Here is a 21,840-nt window from a genome sequence, read left to right as displayed (position 1 = left end):
AATATGTTATGTGGTTCTTATAGGACATAATTAACCGTTGGAATCAACTTGTTGTGAGTGGCTTCGACCAAGGCCATTGAGGTAAGTAACTGTATTGTTGTAGTTAGCTTATTATGTGTTGTATGATGGTACGTGCCCTGTGGCCCTTGCATGCACTACATTTTATGTGATTTGACTATGTGATGTATGGATTATGTTGACCGTTGATGTTATGAAAAGTGATGGTTGATATATTAGTATTATATGCCATGAAAGTGATGAATGTTGTCATGTATACACGTATCGTGATGGAGTTATGTTATGAAATGCTTATGGAAATAGAATGTATTTTCATATTACGTAATATGCCATGTAATGTAAGCAATCGGACCTTATGCATATTTGTATGTCATTTGCATGGGATACTTCCCATTTATGTCACGAAAGAATGAAATTCGATATTTATGTTTGCCATGATATCATGCGGGCCTTTTTTGTTTTGTGGTGTCTGGCAACATGTAATACGTTGTGCCGGACCAAGCTAGACCCAGGGGTACATATACGGGCCCACCTGGTGGATCCATGTGCGGAGAAGTACCATACATCCAACCATACCCAGAAAATAAAAGTATCCAAGGCCATGTAAAGTTTACAAATGTTAGGTCTCACTCATATGTTACATGTATTAGCATTTCTAACCCCAACAGTGGGGTGACTTACGAAGTATTTCATAAAATACTCAAGTCACGTGCTTCCTACATTTTTCAAGTAAGGCAAGGCGACAATGTATGGCTAACGGTGGAGATGAGGTTACCATGGAAGTTTAAGGAGAGGGCATAGTTAGCAGTTTATTTTTTATTTGGGTTTTTAAGTTAGATCGTTAAACATTTATTTTATTTAAATTTTCTGATTCAGTTATTGAATGTTTCCGTTTCAGAGTAATCTTTAGTTCAAATTTTGAACCTTTATGTAAGACTTGTGCTGTTTCCAAGATTATATATGTTGAATTTGCCTCTTAAAGATTTATGCATGTATGGATGACGTCACTGATTAGGTTAAGAAAATTATGGGCATTATAGTTGGTATCAGAACCCTAGGATATAGGTCTTGTAGACTGGCTTATGATGTAGGCCTAACGTACTTTCATGGTCCTCTATCAAGCGCACCGTCACCATCAGGTATGCCTTTTTAAGAATTTAAAATTCTTAGTTAGATGATGCATGTAGTAGTGAATATGTATTTTGTAATGAATGATATGATGTACATGTGTTATATGTTGGCATGATTTATGATATGTCATGTACTATCGGATGGTTATGTTAATGCTATAGTTGTATGTATGAGTGACTTGTCTAACTACAAATGTTTATAGAATCTATTAGATAAGTATGTGACTTAGTGGTTATGTGCACTGTTTAGATGCCACCTAGAACTCGAGTTGGAGATCTTAGGGGATGACCGTTGCTTAGGAGTAGAGGAAGAGGAAGGGGACGTAATTTGGAACGAGAGGATTCTATAGAGTAGTCTCTTTCACCATTAGCAACACCTCAAGCCACACCAGACCCTACAACTGTTCTAGTAGATGCATTGTAAACTGTGATGCAAAATCTTACTGCCAACCAGTAAGAAAATGCTTCTACATCAACCATAGAGGCTAAGTATCGGCGAGATTTCAAGAGGGGTAACCCTCAAAATTTTAAGGGGGCATATGACGGTCCAACGGTGGCATAGATGTCGTTGAGATTCATTGAGATAGTATTTGGACTGACCAACTGCCCTGAGGCCTATAGGGTGGAGTGTTCTACGTTTATGCTGCATGATGGTGCGGAGTTTTGGTGGCAGACAACTCGCGACCTTTATTAGCCCTGAGGGTAGTGCAGTCTCATGGGCGACGTTCAAGGATGTCTTTACTGAAGAATATTATCTAGAGGATGTCCAGCTGCGAAAACAACAGGAGTTTAGTAAATTGAGTCAGAGGGGACATACTGTCACTACCTACGCCAGGGAATTTTCTAAACTAAAGCGTTTTGCCCCAGAATTGGTGAAAACGGACTACAGAACAGCTCAACGATTTGTACTGGGTTAGATATGAAGATTCGCAACACTGTTGAGGTGATTGTGCCTACCACTTACACTGCCGCCCTGAGAGCAACTAAGGCTATGGAAGGACTTGATAGTTCGCGTGAACCTCCTTCATCACCAGTGGGGCAGAAGCGACACCACAGCCAGACTAACGGAAATGAATTGTCTTTTTCACATACAAAGAATCGATCCGACAAACAGCGCCATGATTTTAAGCGTGGAAAGCAGGGCAGTGAGAACAGATCAGAAAATAGGCTCAAGTGCAAGGAGTGCGGTAAGAATCATTGGGGCCAGTGTTTGGCTCGCTTTGAAGCTTGTTTTTGATGTGGAAAGGAAGAGCATTTGGCTAAGGACTGTCCTAGAGGTCATACTAATGATACCAGAATTCAGCAGAGGCTATTACGCATCGCAAATAACCCCACTCAGAACCGTCCTCCAACGAGAGCTTATGCCTCTACTAGTCAGGATACTGGAAACCCTGATGCAGCGGTGACAGGTACACTAAATGTTCTTGGTCACCTTGATTTGACATTGTTTGACTCGGGATCTACGCATTCTTTTATTTCTACTATTTTTGTTAGTCAAGCAAAGTTTGTGTTAGAACCTTTATTACATGGATTCTCAGTAGGCACCTTGGCAGGGGTGGATATGATTGCTGCTGAGTAAAATATGGCCATGTATTAGTATCAGGAGTTAAAATAAAAGTAGACTTAATAGTACTTGATATATCTATGTATGATGTAATTTTTGGAATGGATTGGTTAGCGAAAAATTATGCTAGTATAGGTTGTTACAAGAAAGAATGGTGTTTACACCACCGTCCAAGACCAGACTGAAATTCAAGAGCACGAGTCTGGGTACTATACCAGATTTTTCTTGCCCTAATCCACTAGGGTACTGTACAATTACTACAAGAAATAATGGATACGATAGCATACGAAAAATGCTATAAAAGACTTTTTATAGCATTTTTCGTACGTCGTGATAACCTATGTTATTAAAAGTCTAAGACTTTTTATAATGTAATTTTATAGCTATAATAGAGTATAAAACTATAACTTATATACATCGTTATAAAAACATTTGATAGCATTCTATTAAAGCTATAATATGTTTAATTTAGCTAAAATATTACGCTTTCTTTTAATTTATCATAACAATTTTTTAACGCTATAATATAGTATTCATAACTTTAATCTTATGCTATAAAATATTATTTTATCATTTTATTATTTAAATATCATTTCAATATTTATATTTTGATAAAATATTTATTCAAGTATTCATTTTTAGCTAAATCCAACACTGAAATTACTTCATTTCACATTAAATACCCTAATTTCTATTCACAATTGAAACTTCATCATCTTTTTACCTTACAAAATTAGTATTCGATAATTTCATAGAATAAAAAAATTATTCAAACAATACAAAATAAAGTATTCTCCATTGATGTTCGATTGTCTTGGGCCGCTATCATTTTATGCCTTTTTATTGTAGATCTTCCATCACCTTCCATTTCCTATAAATAAAGAGAGTGTAGCATTTGTACCTCCATATGTGTAGGTCATGAGCGCTCATGTGGTATTCTCATCCTTTATAATTCTTTTGTTGACTACTTTGCTGTGATATTTAACAAGATGATACACAATCATTGAAGAAAGAAAAAGCTAAATTNAAAAAAAAAAAAAAAAAAAAAAAAAAAAAAAAAAAAAAAAAAAAAAAAAAAAAAAAAAAACTTTGCAAGCTTATTATTTATGGTTCCAACAAAACTGAAAAAGAATTCTTCCACATATTTGTGTTCTTATCAAACTAATATGAGATCATGTGGAAGAAAAAATAATACAAGCAAAAATCAAAAGAATGTATGTCAACATGATACCTGATGTGGAGTCTTCACATCCCTCGTGTTATTGCTACCTTCCAATATTGAGGAATAATAACACAACAAGATAACCAATGAAAACAAGTTCGACCATGCAACTCAGCACAATATCACAACAACTTCAATGAGAAATAGTGCACTTACACTTACCATTACACTAAATATGTTGCTCTAAGTAAAAGCTGCTTATAGCTAAATTAGATCTTTGGCAACCAACCTCATTTATAATATTAATAAAAATAAATAACATTTCATAAAGTATTTATATAAATTGTGCTGTAATTTATGCTTATAGAAAAACAATATCCCTCCTGTTTTAATTAATAATTTGTTATAAATGAACGCAAAAGAAAAAAGAATAAAGTTTTTTTTGAAGTATTTATCAGACATGCTTACATCAAAATTTGTTGTAAAAATGACAGAGGGGATAAACAATTGTACTTACATACCTAAAACTAAAAAGACATATTAATATCTAGAAAACTACATTCCCTGCAACCCTTAATGCTAAACAACCTATCAAAACATACTAACAATCGGTGCAACTCAACAACCATTAGATAAAGCTTTACAACAAATAAATTGTAAACAACCCTCATTGATATGGTGCAAACATCATTTATACATTGATATTGATCTTATTCTCATAAAGTCTCTAGTCAACAAAGAAACTTTTTTACTGATCTTTTCTTTACCATGGTTAATAGCTAAATAATAATGGAATCAAATAATTTATACATTTATAAGTCTGTATGGTGTGAATAAATAATTGATATCACTAAAAAATGAAGTATTTTTAAATGAAATGGTTTAGTAAGGAGTAATAAAAGCTTTAATTTGGTCCCCTAATTGGAGGAAGTAGTCCATAACTTGAGTTCATCCTCTTATTCTTCTATAATATGACAGCTTCACTTTGAGTAGAAGAGAATGAAAGCGAGAAAGATGACACATTTGACCAATTAAGAGAAAGAAAGTGTTTAAATTTGCTAAAAGCATAACTTTGGAACTTCGATATGTAAAGACGATATATTGATAAATCGAAACAAACAGAAGGAAACGATGCCTACTAAATTGGAAGATCTACTAAAGTATAACTCACAAAAGGTTGAAACAAAGCGTAAACTCTAAAGGTTGATGTCAAAGAAGTGAAACAAATTCTACAAAGAAAACAAATAACAACAAAATTCTATGAGAATTACACCCTTGAATCTAACTAAATCTCTTAAATTGATCAAAAGCATCATTTTCCAAAACTCCAAAACTGAAGGCTGAAATCAATTGAGAAAATGAAGGGCCTACAGAGAGAGAGAGCCAAACATCAAAATACAGAGAAACCTAAACCCTAGAATAAAAAGAAAGAAGTATCATGTTTAAGAAATGAGAAATAGATTTAGTGGTTGGCTAATAATTGTTTATTTTTTATACGATAAATTTAGTTGAGCAACATCCAACGAAACCTTAATAGAGATCGTAAAGAAGAAAATTTCTAAAAGAAATGAAGTGATGAATGAAGGAAACCTGGAGCAAGATTCGGCCAAATGAGTTTCTAACAAAACTTTAATATCAGCAACAAAAGACTAGTAGCCATGAAAAGGGAAGGAACCTATTGAATTTCTCATGGCTTTCAATAATGATTGCCTTTTGGTGCTTTCGGTACTTTTGCACTTCCTGACCAATACCCACAAATCTATTGTAGAAGGCTATAACAATAAGAAAAGATAGTGAATCAACCAGATAAGATGAAACTGAAATGAAAAAGAATGATAGTGATTTGAGATAGATACGATCCAGGGCCTTGGTTAAGAACAAAAAGAAAACAAAGGAGTGGGAGTAGGAGTGTGAGTCCCCTTAGTGGTGTGCAAATCAAAAGTAAAAAGGATTGATGCTGTAATAGCTCTTTTTTAAAAATAATATAACAAAATGCTATAAATGAAGCAATTTGTTGGAGTGCTAGACTCTACGTCTCCGCTTCGGGTTGAAATCGAAGGCCGAATGTGAAGGAACCCAACCCAATTCTAAAAATCATAATTTCGCCTCCCCTATTTCGACAATGCGTCAACGGTCCCATAACGTCCTCAACATCGATTTCTGATGGTCAACTTTCTTCGGCACAACGATCCCTACGTCGATACCTTATTTTCACTTGGTTCTTCCTTCGAACAGCACTCTAACGTTCTGTGAAACCCCCAAAATAACCAGTGAACCAACCCACACGATTTCCTTTCCAAAGCACTTGGTTTTTCGCTCACTCAGACACACTTGGACACAAAAGGTGAGTTTGGAGAGAAAATCATTTCCAAGGGATGTGAAAGGTTGGGCATAGAGATATAAAACGGTCAAAAAAAACATTTTTCATGAAGGTAATAATTATCTGGTCAGAAATCATGCATATTTTCCGGCGAGAATAAATGCTACAACCTAATATCCTTTCATTTTGGAAATAAAAATAAAATCTTAAAAATAAGAAAAAATGAAAAAATCTTAATCGTACGTATAGTTACCTTCAATTCAAGACATAAGGATTAATTATAATAGGCCTTATTTCACTATGACTAACTATTATGTATAGTTTCAAAGTCATTAGAAGAGATGTAGGGGCTAAGCAAAGACTTATAAGTGTAAACGGAGCATAATGCTCCTAAGGTTCCTCAAAGAATTTCAACATTTAAAATATCCATGGCTTAAGATTCTAAATAATTTTTATTGATAAAGATATGAAGAAATATTCAAGGTTTCAAGTAATTTGGATCAAGTTTAGAAACTAAATCGAAAAAGATGATGAGTTAAGGCATAGAGTAATCAACGAGATTGACTGCATTTCACAAAGATACAAGATCTTTCCAGAACTCCAAAGAAGATGACATGGTGAAGTTAATGATTTATGCTCATTTAGAGCCTTGAATGTAAATACAAGATCTTTCTACTTCAACTTTTTCTATTATCAAGATATGTCCAATGTATTCTGACTTTAATTTGGATTTATAAATAAGATGTATTTATGTTTTGTTTTAAATGCGAAAAATGTTATGGTTCTTTTTACTCCATCTTTTATGATTTTAAAGATAGTCGCGACTCAAGCTTAAAAAATAGGGTCAGGGCATTGTTCGTTAGAGAAACAATGGTATTTAAGTTGTAAGACATAATTACAAGGGTAAAATAAATTTTTACCTAGTTATAATTACAAACAACTCGTGAAGGATCGACTTACTTGTAATTATTATATCAATATACACAACTTATCGTGGAAATGCATAAGAGTGCAACTTTAGTTTATAATTTATAGGTCTATAAGGTCCATGCTAGCTTATAATAATAGTAAAAGGAGTAATTTAATTGAAAGAAAAGATGAAGTGTTAAAATTGATATATAATACATTAGATATATTAAACATAAAAGGAAAAAATATATTTATTATATTTGATACATTAAATATTAAAATAATTATGTATTTGAAATCCGTTAAATAACTATATATGATTCAAATTAGTTAAGTATATATTAAAATATCTTATGATATTTTAAATATAATTTAAATAATATATTATATCTACAATGTTATTTGGTAAATTTTTTTTTTAATTTTTTTATTTAGGATTTTCTTACCAAATGCCCTCACAAGCCTAAACCTTGTGTTTGAATCATAGAAAGACTTTGTGGGATAGATTCAATCGTTAAAAGAGTTGGATCAAGTAGATTAAAGACGTGCCAAAACTTTCTTTACATTTCTGCAATGTAAGTTTGTATAATCCTTAATTTTATTTAATTCTAAATAAATTCAAAGTGGATTCAAATTATTTCGTTGGGCGAATAAAAGGTATTTGTAATGCCCTAACGAGAAGAAAAACAAAAAAGTGGAAGAAGAAAATCAAATGGGTTTAGGATGCACTTTTAAAGAATATTTCAAATAAAAAAGGTAGTCTACCAAGAGCCTTATAGATAAGCTCTAGAAAGTATCGTGTATCGTGGAACATTTTTTTTTTATAGTCTCGAGGATAAGGAAATCGCACGTAAAGCTAGCTAAATGTTGAAGAAGGAGCTAACCACGATCAAAGATTAGTGGCCGACAACAATAAACAATAAGCCACTTCGATCATTTCATTCTTCTTGTCCTATTTTAAACTCCTCAACCCTAGTTTTTTATCCAATTTTTTTAGTTTCTTTACTTTAACTCAATTTATTACCTCACCATTTGAAGTCTCTGAGTATAAATATTAAGACTCACTGGAATAAGTAAGAAATCATGTTAGAACTTTTACATGAAATACGAATAAGTAAGAAAACATGCTAGAATTTTTGTATGAATAAGTAAGAAATCATGTTAGAATTTTTGCATGAAATACGTGTAGAAATCGTTTTAGATTGATTTAGTAAATAAGAAATCACGTTAAAAACCTTCTTGAAAAGAAGTATTTTAAAAGGGCTTTAGAAGGAACTAGTCAAATAAATGTTAGAAGGAAAAAGGAAAAGTAATAAAGAGAAGAGTTTAATAAAATCAAAATGGAAAATGAATAAAATATTATTAAATTTGAATTAAGGAGGACATAAAGAAGCTGTATTTATAGATCACTTGTAAACATTTTCCTAATTGATGGACGGCTTAACAACTTTCCAACCCTTCCAGAAAAATGTCTTTTTTTAATATGCTATTAAATGTGAAGTCATTTTAAAAAAAGTAAAAACTGGTATCAGAGTTCTCCTTGCATTTTCTCTATCCTGTTCTTTGGTGTTCATCTAGATTGAGTGTGTGCGTTGTTGTGCGATCCTAACAACTGGTATCAGAGCTAGGTTGAAGTCACCACGATCTGTGAAGATGGAAAGTTCAAAGATTGGAATTGAGAAGTTTGATGGATCCGATTTCGGTTTCTGGAAAATGCAGATTGAAGATTATCTGTATCAGAAAGGTCTTCACGAACCCTTGTTGGGTGTGATGCCAGATACCATGACCACGGAGCAGTGGAAGCTCAAGGATCGACAAGCCTTAGGGCTAATCCGGTTGACGCTATCCAGAAACGTGGCATTCAATATCATTAAGGAGAAGACAACGTCAGATCTGTTGAAGGCGCTGTCGAATATGTATAAAAAACCGTCGGCTATGAACAAGCTGTATTTTATGCAGAGATTGTTCAATCTACAGATGTCTCAAGGTGGATTTGTTGTTGATCATATAAATAAATTATATATGATCATAAGTCAACTGAGTTCGGTGAAAATTAATTTCGAGGATGAAATTAAAGCATTGATTTTGATGTTATCTTTACCCGAGTCGTGGGATATTGTTGTTGCCGCAATCAGCAGTTCTCGAGGATCTGATAAACTGAAGTTTGATGAAATTCGAGATGTAGTTCTCAGCGAAAGCACTCGCAAACGAGAAATTGGAAATTCATTTGGTAGTGCTCTCAGTGTTGACCAACAGGGAAGAAGTAAACCGAAGGGCCCAAACAAAGGGCAATCAAAATCAAAGAACCGAGAAAAATCTCCAAATAGACCAAATGTAACGTGTTGGAATTGTGGAGAAAAAGGTCACTTTCGAATAGGTTGTACAAGACCAAAGAGGAAGCAGAATCACAAATCTGGAGATCATAATGATTCTATAAATTCAGCAGAAGACATTGGGGATGCTCTAATCCTCAGCATGGACAGTTCGATTGAATCTTGGATTTTGGATTCAGGTGCATCTTTTCATTCGTCTCCAAATAAAGAGTTGTTCCGGAATTTCAAGTCTGGAAATTTCGAGAAGGTGTATCTTGCCGACAACAAAGATTTGGAGATTAAAGAAAAAGGAGATGTCTGCATAAAAACTTCGGCAGGAAATCAGTGGACATTAAAGGATGTCAGATATATTCCTGGTCTAAAAAAGAACCTAATCTCTATTGGTCAGTTGGACAGCACAGGTTATGCAACAAAGTTAGGGTAGAGTTCGTGGAAAATTATGAAGGGTGCTACGGTGGTAGCACGTGACTCAAAATCTAGAACCTTATACACCACTGCAGGGTGTATGAACATAGCTGTTGTTGCTGAGAATGCTTCAAATTCAAGTCTACGGCACAATAGACTTGAACATATGAGCACGAAAGGAATGAAGAGGCTGGCTGCGAAAGAAGTTTTAGAAGGTTTGAAATCTGTTGATGTGGGTCGTTGTGAGAACTACGTTATGAGCAAGCAGAAACGAGTTAGCTTCACAAGGACCGCCAGAAAATTGAAGAAAGTGCGGTTGGAAATGGAACCATATGTGGAGCAAGGTTCGACGAAGCAAGTGGGAGTTGAGCTTGAGTTGCAGGAAAACTCACTTAGTGATGTTGTAGCAGATACTCATGAAACTCCTAAGACTACTGCTGAGGAACCAGATGTGGAGCAAGGTTCCAAGACAACAAAGCAAGTAGGAGTTGAGGTTGAGTTGCGGAGAAAATCACCTAGTGATCTTGTAGCAGATACTCAACAAACTCCTGAGGTTGTTGTAGAGGAACAAGAAGTAAAGCAAGTGACATCTGAATCGGTGTTGAGAAGATCATCCTGTACTATCAGAGTACCAGATATGTATGTACCTTCATTACACTATCTGTTGCTGATTAAAGGGAACTAGAGCCCTTTGATGAGGCCCTACAGTTGGAGGATACAACCTAGTAGGAGCAAACCATGGATGATGAGACGTCTAGGCTTCAAAAATGCGTTGTACTGAGGCTGAGTACGTGGCAATAGCTGAAGCTGGAAAGAAGACGATATGGATGACTGACTATCTGGAAGAATGGGCAAGAAGTAGCACGAAGATATTCTTTATAGAGATAGTCAGAGTGTCATACATTTGGCAAAGGAACCCGGTCTATCATTTAAAGAGAAAACACAAAAGACGATACCATTTCACTTGCAGGTTAGTGAAAAATGGTGATGTGTTTGGAGAAGATAGAGGGTGCAAAGAATCCAGCAAACATTTGACAAAATGTGTTGATGTTGGAATATTGAGGTTGTGCAAAGCCTCAATTGATATGGTGCCATGAAGATGCTCATGGTCATTTCAGAATGAAATTCAAGTGGGAGAATTGTTAGGTAATGGAGCTTGTTGCTTATTTATAGCTTGATCAACGGTTATATCCGGTAAAGCTATATCCAGTAAAGCTATATATGGTAAATAGCTATATATATAGTAGATGGTTAAATCTGGTAAAGCTATATATAGTAAATAGCTATATGTAGTAGATGGTTAAATCTGGTAAAACTATATATAGTAAACTGAACTATATATATATTCCGTCGGGTAGAGCTTTGAAAACGTACTTTTTGTATTCTCTCTTACTATACATACTTGATGAAGTCATCAATATAAATTCTCTAGCCAGAGTTCTCATTGCATTTTCTATATACTGTTCTTTGTGTTCATCTAGATCGAGTGTGTGCGTTGTTGTGCAATCCTAACAATAACCCCCTTCCAGACTAGTTCTTATAAAAAAAAAAAAAAAAAAAATTACAGTTTCAGAAAATAGGTACAATAAGGAGTCTGTGGAAGGAAATTTGAAGTAGTTTGAATACCGGAAGCTGAAGAACAAAGGTCCCGAACGTCAACGACAAGGTAAGTTGCCACCTTAGACTTTTTGTTAAGAAGTACTTGTAGGAATTTCTTGGATTTTCATATGAACCCTAAAACAAGTATGAAATGAGGATATATGAAAGAAAAACTCAAAGAACTGTGAGTTAAGGTCCTGAACCGACCAAATTGCTTGGAATTTAAGTAACGTTAAAATAGCCTAATAAATGAACTCTGCTGCCTATAAAATTTTAATATTGAGCATATTATAGCATGTTTAGGTTATATATGAAATTTTATGGTCATTGGATAAGGATAAGTAGGTAAACCAAGAAATGAGGAAAATGACCATAATGCCCCTAAGGTAATTTACCTTCGGTTCATGACCTAGATGACCTCTAAATGCTATGAAAATCTGCCGTAGATCTTATTTTATGATATTTGATGATATGTTGAAGTTTGAAAGGCATTGGAACTTGTGAAGTAGCAAAACCAAGAATAAGGGGTAAAATGACCATAGTGCCCCCAAGGAAGATTACCTAAGGGTTAAGCCCTAAATGACCTCTAAATATTTATGAAATGTTTATAAGGAAATTAAGTTTGTGAATCATTGGGAAACGTTAGGTAGCGAAACCAAGATATTGGAAAAACGCTCATCACGATCCATATGACTTTATCTTCTAGGATAACTAATGAGGCATCCATGAAATAAGAGATTCCCCACATATACCCTTGGTCACTAAGAAATGCAACGTGCACAAGATCATATTGGCTATTCCTAAGAAGAACTTATAATTTTCAAGCTTGACCCAAGACGTTATACATAAACCTAGGATCACCAAGAATCCAAGAAAACACCTAGGTTAATAAAAATATCATACTTAACAAGTTGCTAGGATCCCTATTCCTCTTTAGGCGGGATGCTATGCTATATGTACCATGAGCAAGATGCCATGATGAACTTATTATTTCCCTCAACTAAATGAGATTCCTTACATCATGATAATGCCACAATTATGATAATGCCACCTATGCACTCATGGGTTGAAAATTAAGGGTTGCTTTGGAAAAGTTCTCAGGGCTAGAACACGATGCATGTAGTCATATCCTAGCTCAAAGTCTAGACATGCTCCAAATTACCAACTATTTTCTATAAGATCTATTTTATATGACATGAGGATAAGTTCAAGATTTCAAGTTGGTTGGAGCAAGTTTGGAACCTAAATCAAGATGGAACTTAAGATACACCTAAAGGAAGCACCTCAAGATTCAAGACCCTTCTACATCCCTCTAAGGAATCCATTATGAATCTAGGACTTTCTAGAATAACTCATGCTAGTTATTATGGGTTCATATGATTACGAATGCATGTTACACCTTATGCCTCAAGAAAATAAGAACCTTAGAAACATACAAGATTGAGAACCAAGAACAATACTAAACAAGCTCTAACTACCAAGGCAAGAAGAATGCTAGGTACCACTCAAAGAAAAGGGACTAAAGTCTTCCGACACGAAAATTAAAGAATGTTAGTTAATACTTTAAGCATGTCCAATTTTGGCCCAGACCTCCCACCATGTAGGGCTTTAGAGGCCTAAGTTTCCTCTTCTGATGTCCTGAACCATGTTTTCTTTGTAGGATGTCATGTTTGATCTCATTTCCCTCACCGAGATGAGATGCCCTACACCATGTTATGGATACCTAAGGATTTGCAGGATTCCATGTTCATGTATGCGCCAATCACGCGACCTATATGGTCTATGTTAGATCACGTAACCTTGGTCTATGCCATGTTCATGCATGCACCGATCACATGACCTTATGACCTAGCATGGGGAGTAGTCTACGGCCACAGTGAAGAAAGAAGAGAGTAAGTTACCTTAGCCAAGAAATCAAAAACCTCGTAAGACCTCCCATGGTACATCATGCTCGTGACTTAGACTACACTCCTTGAAATGCATGAAGCCTTCGGCGTAGGTATTAATACTGTGTCACTTGGCTTCGTAGACAACTCATTTCGTGGTATGCATATGTTTTTTTATCCATTTTAGCATTGTAATGGAATCTCTATATCATTTTAAGATTCTATTATTTTTTATGCAATAAGGTTTAATACTTTGATCTTTAAACTTTTTTAAGAAATAAGGGCACTCTCAACCTGAGATCCTAACTCTCCCCCACCTTGATCAAACTTGGACTCTAAACCCCCCCAAACAATCATAAAGTTCATAATCCAATTTGGGTTCGTTAGTAGTTCTTTTACATGTAACAAACCAAATGAGAGTTTATGCATAGTTCATCTAATCTAACACGCCATGATCATGCGAGTTGCTATTTTAGAGTGGACTAGCTTTTATGCTATCTTACTTGGCAGGCTAATTACATTGCTTAGGACTTGAATTATCCATGTATATAAGAGGTGTGATCTCATCATTGTTCAATATGGTACACAAATCTTGAACATCATCTATGAAAGTTAGCTAGCAACCACGGCATAAGACCAAAAAGTTAGTATCTCATATGCTAGTCAATTAACTAATTATACCTATGTGGAAATCAAAGTTGAGATGGCCGAGTTGGTCTAAGGCCTTAGATTAAGGTTCTGGTACAAAAGGGCGTGGGTTTTATCCCTTATAAAGCATTTTAATAAATCATTATATCATTTCAAGATTATCTTATTTTTTATCCAATGAGGTTTAATGTTTTTATCCCTAAACTTTTTTAAGAAATAAGGAGACTCTCTCAAACTCTCATCACCTTGACAAAACTTAGACTCTAAACCTCCCAATCAATCTTGAAGTTTTTAAGACAATTCTTATGCATAATCACTTATCCATTTCGGGTTGGTAAGTAATTCTTTTACACGTAACAAACTCAATGAGTGTTCATACATAGTTTACCTAATCTATGTTCTAGAGTGAACTAACTTTTCTGTTCATCTTACTTCATTGGCTAGCTTACCTTGTTTAGGAAGTGAATGATCAATATCCATATATTTGAGGACTATGACCTCATCATTGTTCAATATGGTATTATGAATCTTTAATCACTCCACATGACCACAACTTTTCAATCACTCAAATCAGAGTTAAAATAAGAAAATTACACGCACAAGATACCTAACATCATGATATGGCAGCTAAATTAAAATTATGGACAAATCAAAACATTCCACTTGTAATTTTGGAAGAGTACCAAATGGTAAGAGTTTTTTTTTTTTTTTTTTAATTATATTTTTAAATAAAATTATTTATACTTAATATAAATTTGAATCTAACCATTACTCGCACTGATTTTTATTATTACTATATTCTATTATTATATTACTATATTATGAAATTTTGGTGTTCATCTTTTTTATTATTATTATATTTATAATAAATTTTGAGATTTGAATTTAACCGTTAATATTATATTATTATATTAATAATAAGTTTTGAATTTATGAATTTGACAGTTATTGACATTGGTTTTTATTATTTTTATATTATATTATTATATTTTAAAAAATAATAAAAAAATTTGTAAAATTTTCTTTTTATTTATATTTCTTCAATCGCCGAGTGTTGTGAGTGCTCAAATTTAAAATTTACTCTTTTAAGAGTTGTGTGTTTGCTCTTGAACTCGTAAAAAGAACAATGTAGCTGTTGGGCTCTGATCCGTGGAAAGGGTCAATAAATATTTTTTTGTTCAAATTTAAGAGAGACGCTTGGGAAGTGGAGTTGATCGACTATAAAACTACGATATTATATTTTCTAACTCTTTCCTATTTATTTCTAAAAAGTTTCGTAATTAAAAAAATTAATCACGCTCGAATACTTTTATTGTTAAAACCCTATTCACCTCTCTAGAGTTGCCATATCGATCCAACAATTGGTATCAGGGTGGGTTGCTCTTATAGATTTTTTATATAAACTTTATTGTTAGAACTTATGGCAAACCTAAAGATTAATACCGGTTTTATAGTGGAGGACAATCAACCTCTAGGCCTCGGGCCTTATTTTGATGAAACAAATTATATATATTGGAAAGCTAGAATAAAAATTTATTTGCAATCGGTTGATTATCAAGTGTGGTTAAATGTTAATAAAGGTTATTACATTTCAATAAAAATTGTTAATAATATTGAGGTGTCTAAAATAGGTGAGGAATTTGAGGAGCATGCTATGAAAAAATGTTCTTTTAATACCAGTGCAATGAATTTAATAGTGTATGTATGTTGTACATTAAATTTGGAAACTCTCGAACAAATCATACATTTCCCATCACCCTTGTGGGCTGGATTCCGATAAAGTGAAACACCCAAAATACCCTCCAAAGTATACTTCTAAATCAGTCCATGTTTTCTGAAGTATTTACAGCAAAAACCACAAACTTCGATTCCCTTTTTGAATCACATCGCGACTGAAGCAAACACATAATTTTCCTCTATCTTTCTTGCATGTATGATCAACGTGAATGAAGGATTCCGAGTCTTTGGGCTCTCCGTGGCTGCACGGGACACAATCACCGGTCCATTGGACTTATGATTCTGGTTGGAAAACTAAAAATTAAACTATTTTACGTTCATGTTCGCACAATCATTAACCTTGCATATTTTGTTTCCGATCTCATCCCATAGGCTTTTGAAATTCATTCAATAGGACTTTATCAAATCAACATGGATTTGTCTAAGTTATCTTTAAAAGCATGTGTTTGATATCCGTGCCCACATATTGATCAATTAGCCATATGAAGAAGGGATTGAAATAATAGAATAAGATATCTGAGTTCCTTCAACTAGGTTGATTCCATTCTTGTACCTAAATTTTGGAAATCTTAAATGTATCTTGAATTAATTATATTATTTTTTATTTACAACTTAAAAAAAAATAATTAATAATTAATGGCTAATTTTACCTTAAAATTTGTTACCCAGAATTACCAAAAAGAAATCCATGAATATCAACTAAAAGAACTAATAAATGCTTCCCAAATTTTATAAATAAAAAAACTTATCGTCACATCAAAAGTGTTACGAGAAAAGTAATAATAGTTATAAAATAGCGTATTGTTTTCATAGGCCCAAAAAATCTCAACCAATTTTAGTGCAATCAGTGGGCTTAAACGACACCGTCATATTGTCAATATCATACCCAACTAAAAAATTCGCCATCATACTGTTCCCAATGAGTGCATCGTTGTCGTCAACGCCCATCGCGGTGAAGCAAAAGGACCCATCCGGCATCTTATTGAAAGTCTGAACCGTACTCAATCGCAGATCCACGTCGCCATCGAAGTGTAGAGTCATCACCAAATCCCCCAAATTATCTTTGTAGCAAAGAGTATCGTCAATGGGCTTCGTCGGGATATGCCGCCGAACTTCAGCAGCCAATCGTCCGTACAATTCTTTGGGGAGGAGAGTCTGCGGCGTGCCGGTATCGAGAATCGTGTTCCCCTTGGCCAGAGGTCCCGACATACTGTACGGAACAAGGGTTTTTCCGACAGAGATTCCCGTGAGGGTGAGAGAGTAATATGTCTGGTGGGATACTCGAACGAGTTGGGCTGTGATGACTCCGGGTCCTTGAACTTCAGAACCCGACCCGATAGAGAGGCTACTTGAGATTCTCGGGTCGGTGTTGTATGGCATCAGACAAAGGGAGAACTTTCTGCCGCCGACCGATGGACCTATCTGTGAATATGAATTTACATTAACTATAAGGTTTTAAACTTTATAGTTATTTGAATAAGAATATAATAAAATGTTTGTTTAATATTTAATGCCAATAATGTTTTTAAAAATAATAATAATAATAGAAAGTGATAATATATATACCTGAGAAACGAAGGAAATCGCTCCTCTTCCAAATCCGATCAATCCCATTTCATTCGCATTAAACGTTCCACTATTATTATGTCCACAACCAAACACCACCTCCGGAAACGGCGTCGTCGCTCCAGACCTCGAAGTTACAGCCATTTTTTCAGTCGCCAATTCTCCCTGCGTAGATCTGCTTTCATACCCATAGTCGTATTGACACGTATCGGTGCCGGAGCACGCCGCACCGGACCCCCTCAAATGGCACTGCGGCGACTTGCAAGAAAGGGTTCGAAAGGTTGACGATTTCGAAGGGTCGTAAATCGGGTTCGTTTGCTGGTAACATTTCACACATGGACGACACTGAGCCCAAAATAAATCGCTGCCAGTGTCGAGGATTGCATGCACCTCCGTCGACGGCGTTCCGACGGCGATTTTCACTATAAATTCGCTGGTTTCCGGCCAAATTTGTGATTTGGCTACCATCGGTGAAATGTTGCCGGGTGAAACACGGCGGCGGATGAGTTCCAGCTTAAGACCACTGCCTTTGTCCGCGGTGGACTCGGCGATGGAAAGCAGTGCAAGAAGGAGAAATATGGTAGGCGCCATGGGAGATGATGAAATAATTGCATGGATTTTAGATTTCTTTGTTTTATTTATACGAGTTGAGAGAGATAATGACGTGGAAATTGAAATTATTACTTAAACTTAGAAAGGATGACCGTGTTTTTGGTAACCCTCACTGTTCTTTTTAATAAAAAATAGAATGTTATTTAAGTATTTATTTAGTTATTTCTATTTAGTGAGATCGTATTAAATTTTCATATTTTCAACCATTTATTAAATTTAGTTTTGATCTAAATAAGATAAACAAAAATACTTAATTACAAGTATATTTTTTATTCTATTTTAATAATTATCTTCCAATAAAATTAAATAAAACTAGGTGAACTTTTAAAATTAACTTATGCATGGTAATTTAAAAAAAAAATAGTATTTGACTACAAATAAATGTAAGGTTTTTAAAAATAAAATCTTTTATTTCATTTAATTAATTAAATAAATTTAAGGTATTGCTGGATAGTTAACTAACCATTTATAATCACGTTATTTTATTAATGCCAAATTAAAATTTTGATCTAAATAATGTAAAGAAAAAAAATATAATCAGAATATTTAAAATTCTAGTGCTGGAATAAATAAATAAAATAAAACTATATAAACTTTTAAATTTAACTTATGTATGGTAATTAATTAATTAATGTAATTATAACTTTAATTCTATAAAGAAAAATATTTTAATAAACCGTCCAAAAATAAATAAATAAAAGAACCAAATATGAGTAGGTTGATAGTCTACTCTTGGAAAAAGTTATTTTTAATTTTTAAACAAAAACTCATATCAAACAATGTTTTAGAACATAAGAGTAAATTTAAAATTGTTAAAATCATTTCAAGTTCAAAATTATTTTAAAACATATTTTGATCACTCAAATAACCAATTATTATTTAACTTTACATTTCATAAAAATCGATTTTGAATATTTATAAGAATATCAAAGTTGAATATTTATAATTATGTTGTTGTTACGACCCGATTTTCGAGGCTTAGAAAAACCAAATCGTGACTAAGAAGATGAAATAAAAAAACAAATAAAATAGAAGATAAAAATCCGATAAGATTTAAAACAAGAAAAGAAAGTCAATGACACCAAAATTAAACATAAAATTAAAGTCAAAAGTTACAAAGGGGTAATATAAATATAAAAGAAAATATAAAAGACTCCAAATATGAAAACAGACTGACGCTATGGAACGACACCCCTGTGTGACAGTGCAGCTTTCGAACACCTTCCCGTCTCGACTGGTACCTAAAAAAAAAAGGGAACGGGGTGAGTATAAAAATACTCGGTAAGCAACTTACTTGTAGGCTCTTTTTCCATCCTTATATTAGTAGGTATCCATGGTCTTGTCTCTGGGTTCTAGTGAGTGTGAATCAACTACCCTCTCTTTTCTGTATCTTAGGAGGTTTGCCCATCTTATGCAGTGGAATGATCAGTGTCCTAAGGTGGGGCACGACCTCACAAGTAAATCTGAGGGGATTGTATGGCTGGATCTGAATAAGTAACTTTGCGTGAACATCATCCATGGAGATTAGTTGACAACCCTCCCACGGGACCATGAATCCACTAAAATTGGGGGTTGCGATACCCGGTCTGCTGGTCAGCTATTAAGGCATCCTACGTGGTTCTACGTTCCCTCACTCAGGAACGGATTTTTATGGCCTAGGAGTCATGTTCAGAAGACCCCTGAGCTATCACCACTAGGTCGGGGCACCTGTCACACTTCCTTGTTCGGATCTGTCTAGCTTAACAATCTTAGTACCGGAGTTCTGTCTCGATGATACGGTATCGGAGCAGAGAGGGAAGTGTTGGTTTTGGTGACACTATCCACACTGCTCAACTAGTCTTTCTTGGGTGGACTCTTGATGGCTTAGGATCTCACAAAGCTTCCTTTGGATGAACTTGTTGGTTCTCTCATGACAACATGAGATTACCATGAAGGAGCATATGGAAGAGGAATCCAAAAAGAAGGAGAGTATTGTAACGACTCGAAATTTTCTACTTAATTTAAGGTCGCTACTGTATACATACCATAAACATTGAATGTGGAAGACTTCATTTAAATTCCATAAAACATAACCTTTATCTTAAAACACAGCCATGGACTTACGTGTTTCGAAAACATCTTTAAAACGACACAACAAAAGACTAAAAATAAAATAAATAAACGTTTAAGTTTAAAACATCCTATTCTATCCTAAGTCTAAGAAAATAAATGCCACTATCCTATGCATGTGCCATGATCTCGAGTTGCGATGCCGTCGTCAGCCGTACAAGAATGCCTTGCCTTAACCTGAAAAATGTAGTAGCACATGGCTTGAGTATTTAAAGAAATACTCAGTAAGTGACCCCACTATTGGGGTTAAATGCAACAATCACATGCAATAATATGATGGGATCTATCTTTCGTTTCGTTTCATTTCGTTTCGTTTCATTTCATTTCGTTTCGTTTCGTTTCGTATTCCCTACGGTGTAATCCTAACAGGTAATCGTGGACGTGTACCATATACTCTACATGCAGCCCATACATGCGAGTATGGGCTCACCAGCTAGTTCGCACACCGCTGGGCCACTGTCCCTAGCCGGTGGGCATGCTCTGGGGGCCCACCGGGACCCATTAAAACTAAAACCGTCACGACAGCGCTATGCGAGGCATAACGATCGTTGTCCTGCCATTTGGATGTACGCGTCCGTACTCTTGCGATGGGATAGGGGTATCCCCCCAAATGCATGATCACACAATATGCATGAGGTCCCACTAGTCCTACAGTCATCATTTAATGAACATAAACCCGTGTCACGTTTTCATGCTTACGTGTCATTCTCATTCTCATTTCGTTACATATCATACATATTCCTAGCGGGGTTATGTATCATGCAATTTACCGTATTTCATGTCATACAATTCATTCAATTGCATTTCAATACTCATACAACAAACCAAAATCGTACAAGGGCCACACATCGTCACATGCATTCATATCACATCAACTAAGAAGCATAAATAACATAACATATAGGAAGCATATCGATCCACAGACAATTTACACATATCAATATATATGACACGTGTCGAACCACAGGGCACGTGTCAACATCAAATATAACCATGCCGATAGTAAGGTCACTTACCTGGCTAGCTTAAGTCGTTGTCACAAATATATCCTTAATGAAAGTTGGATTCCGTCCTTTGAAATCCGGGTCAACCTATATGAGCCCATGACATTAGTTTCGGGTTTGAATTCTACAACATTATTTCTCTAATTTACATTGGTTCATTGTTAGAAGTCTTGAAATATTATATATCTATAATTATGTTTTTATTAAAAATCTCCTTTTTCATGGTTACTGTGGTATAAAAAGTAGATACAGCTTACTATTCCTTCCATAATTCCCTAATCTTTTTTTTTTTATCTGTTGCCTTTTAATTCTGTTCTAATGTATTCCAAATTTGTTATCTGTATTTACCATCTGTATTTACCATCTGTATTTACCTTTCCCTCCATATTTAGTTTCTATTTTTAATTCATAATCTCTTTTTTTTTATCCGTTGCCTTTTACTTCTTGTTCTCATGTATTCCACGTTGCCTTTTACTTCTTGTTCTCATGTATTCCAAATTTACAGTGGATCTCTGTTTCCAAATCTTTTTCCTTATCTCAGTATTTCCTATTTCCTTATCTCAATTTCCTATTCAGAAGTTTTCTTGGCCATTCTATCTTTAATCTATTCATTGATGACCGAGTCTGGACAATTTGCCAAAAACATCTTAATAATGAATATGTTTTATTGTTGGGAGAAAAAATATTGATGATTTGCCCTAATCAATTAGGGACAATGGTTGTACAGAGCAGAAATTAAAATTTTTTAGATGAAGACTTAAGAGGATGATATATCTTGTGGAAGGTGATCCCAATTCATCCATCGTCCTCTGTTCCCATCTCTGTCACTTTTCTTCTA

General features: G+C 34.6%; 1 protein-coding gene across 1 annotated transcript; it reads right to left on the bottom strand.

The window, feature by feature from the left end:
- Window positions 1-16,536: 16,536 nt before the first annotated feature.
- On the bottom strand, window positions 16,537-17,868 carry LOC111439864 (aspartic proteinase CDR1-like). Its single transcript, XM_023077326.1, has 2 exons — window positions 17,278-17,868; window positions 16,537-17,133 (listed from the first exon to the last, which is right to left on the bottom strand). Exons 1-2 carry the CDS (start codon window positions 17,866-17,868, stop codon window positions 16,537-16,539), a joined length of 1,188 nt encoding a protein of 395 aa, XP_022933094.1.
- Window positions 17,869-21,840: the final 3,972 nt, after the last annotated feature.

This window comes from Cucurbita moschata, unplaced genomic scaffold (assembly GCF_002738365.1).
Source record: "Cucurbita moschata cultivar Rifu unplaced genomic scaffold, Cmos_1.0 Cmo_Scf00112, whole genome shotgun sequence".
In the NCBI taxonomy this organism is placed as follows: Eukaryota; Viridiplantae; Streptophyta; class Magnoliopsida; order Cucurbitales; family Cucurbitaceae; genus Cucurbita; species Cucurbita moschata.
The sequence above is the reverse complement of the archived record's forward strand: the minus strand, read 5'-3'. Positions and strand labels throughout refer to the sequence as shown.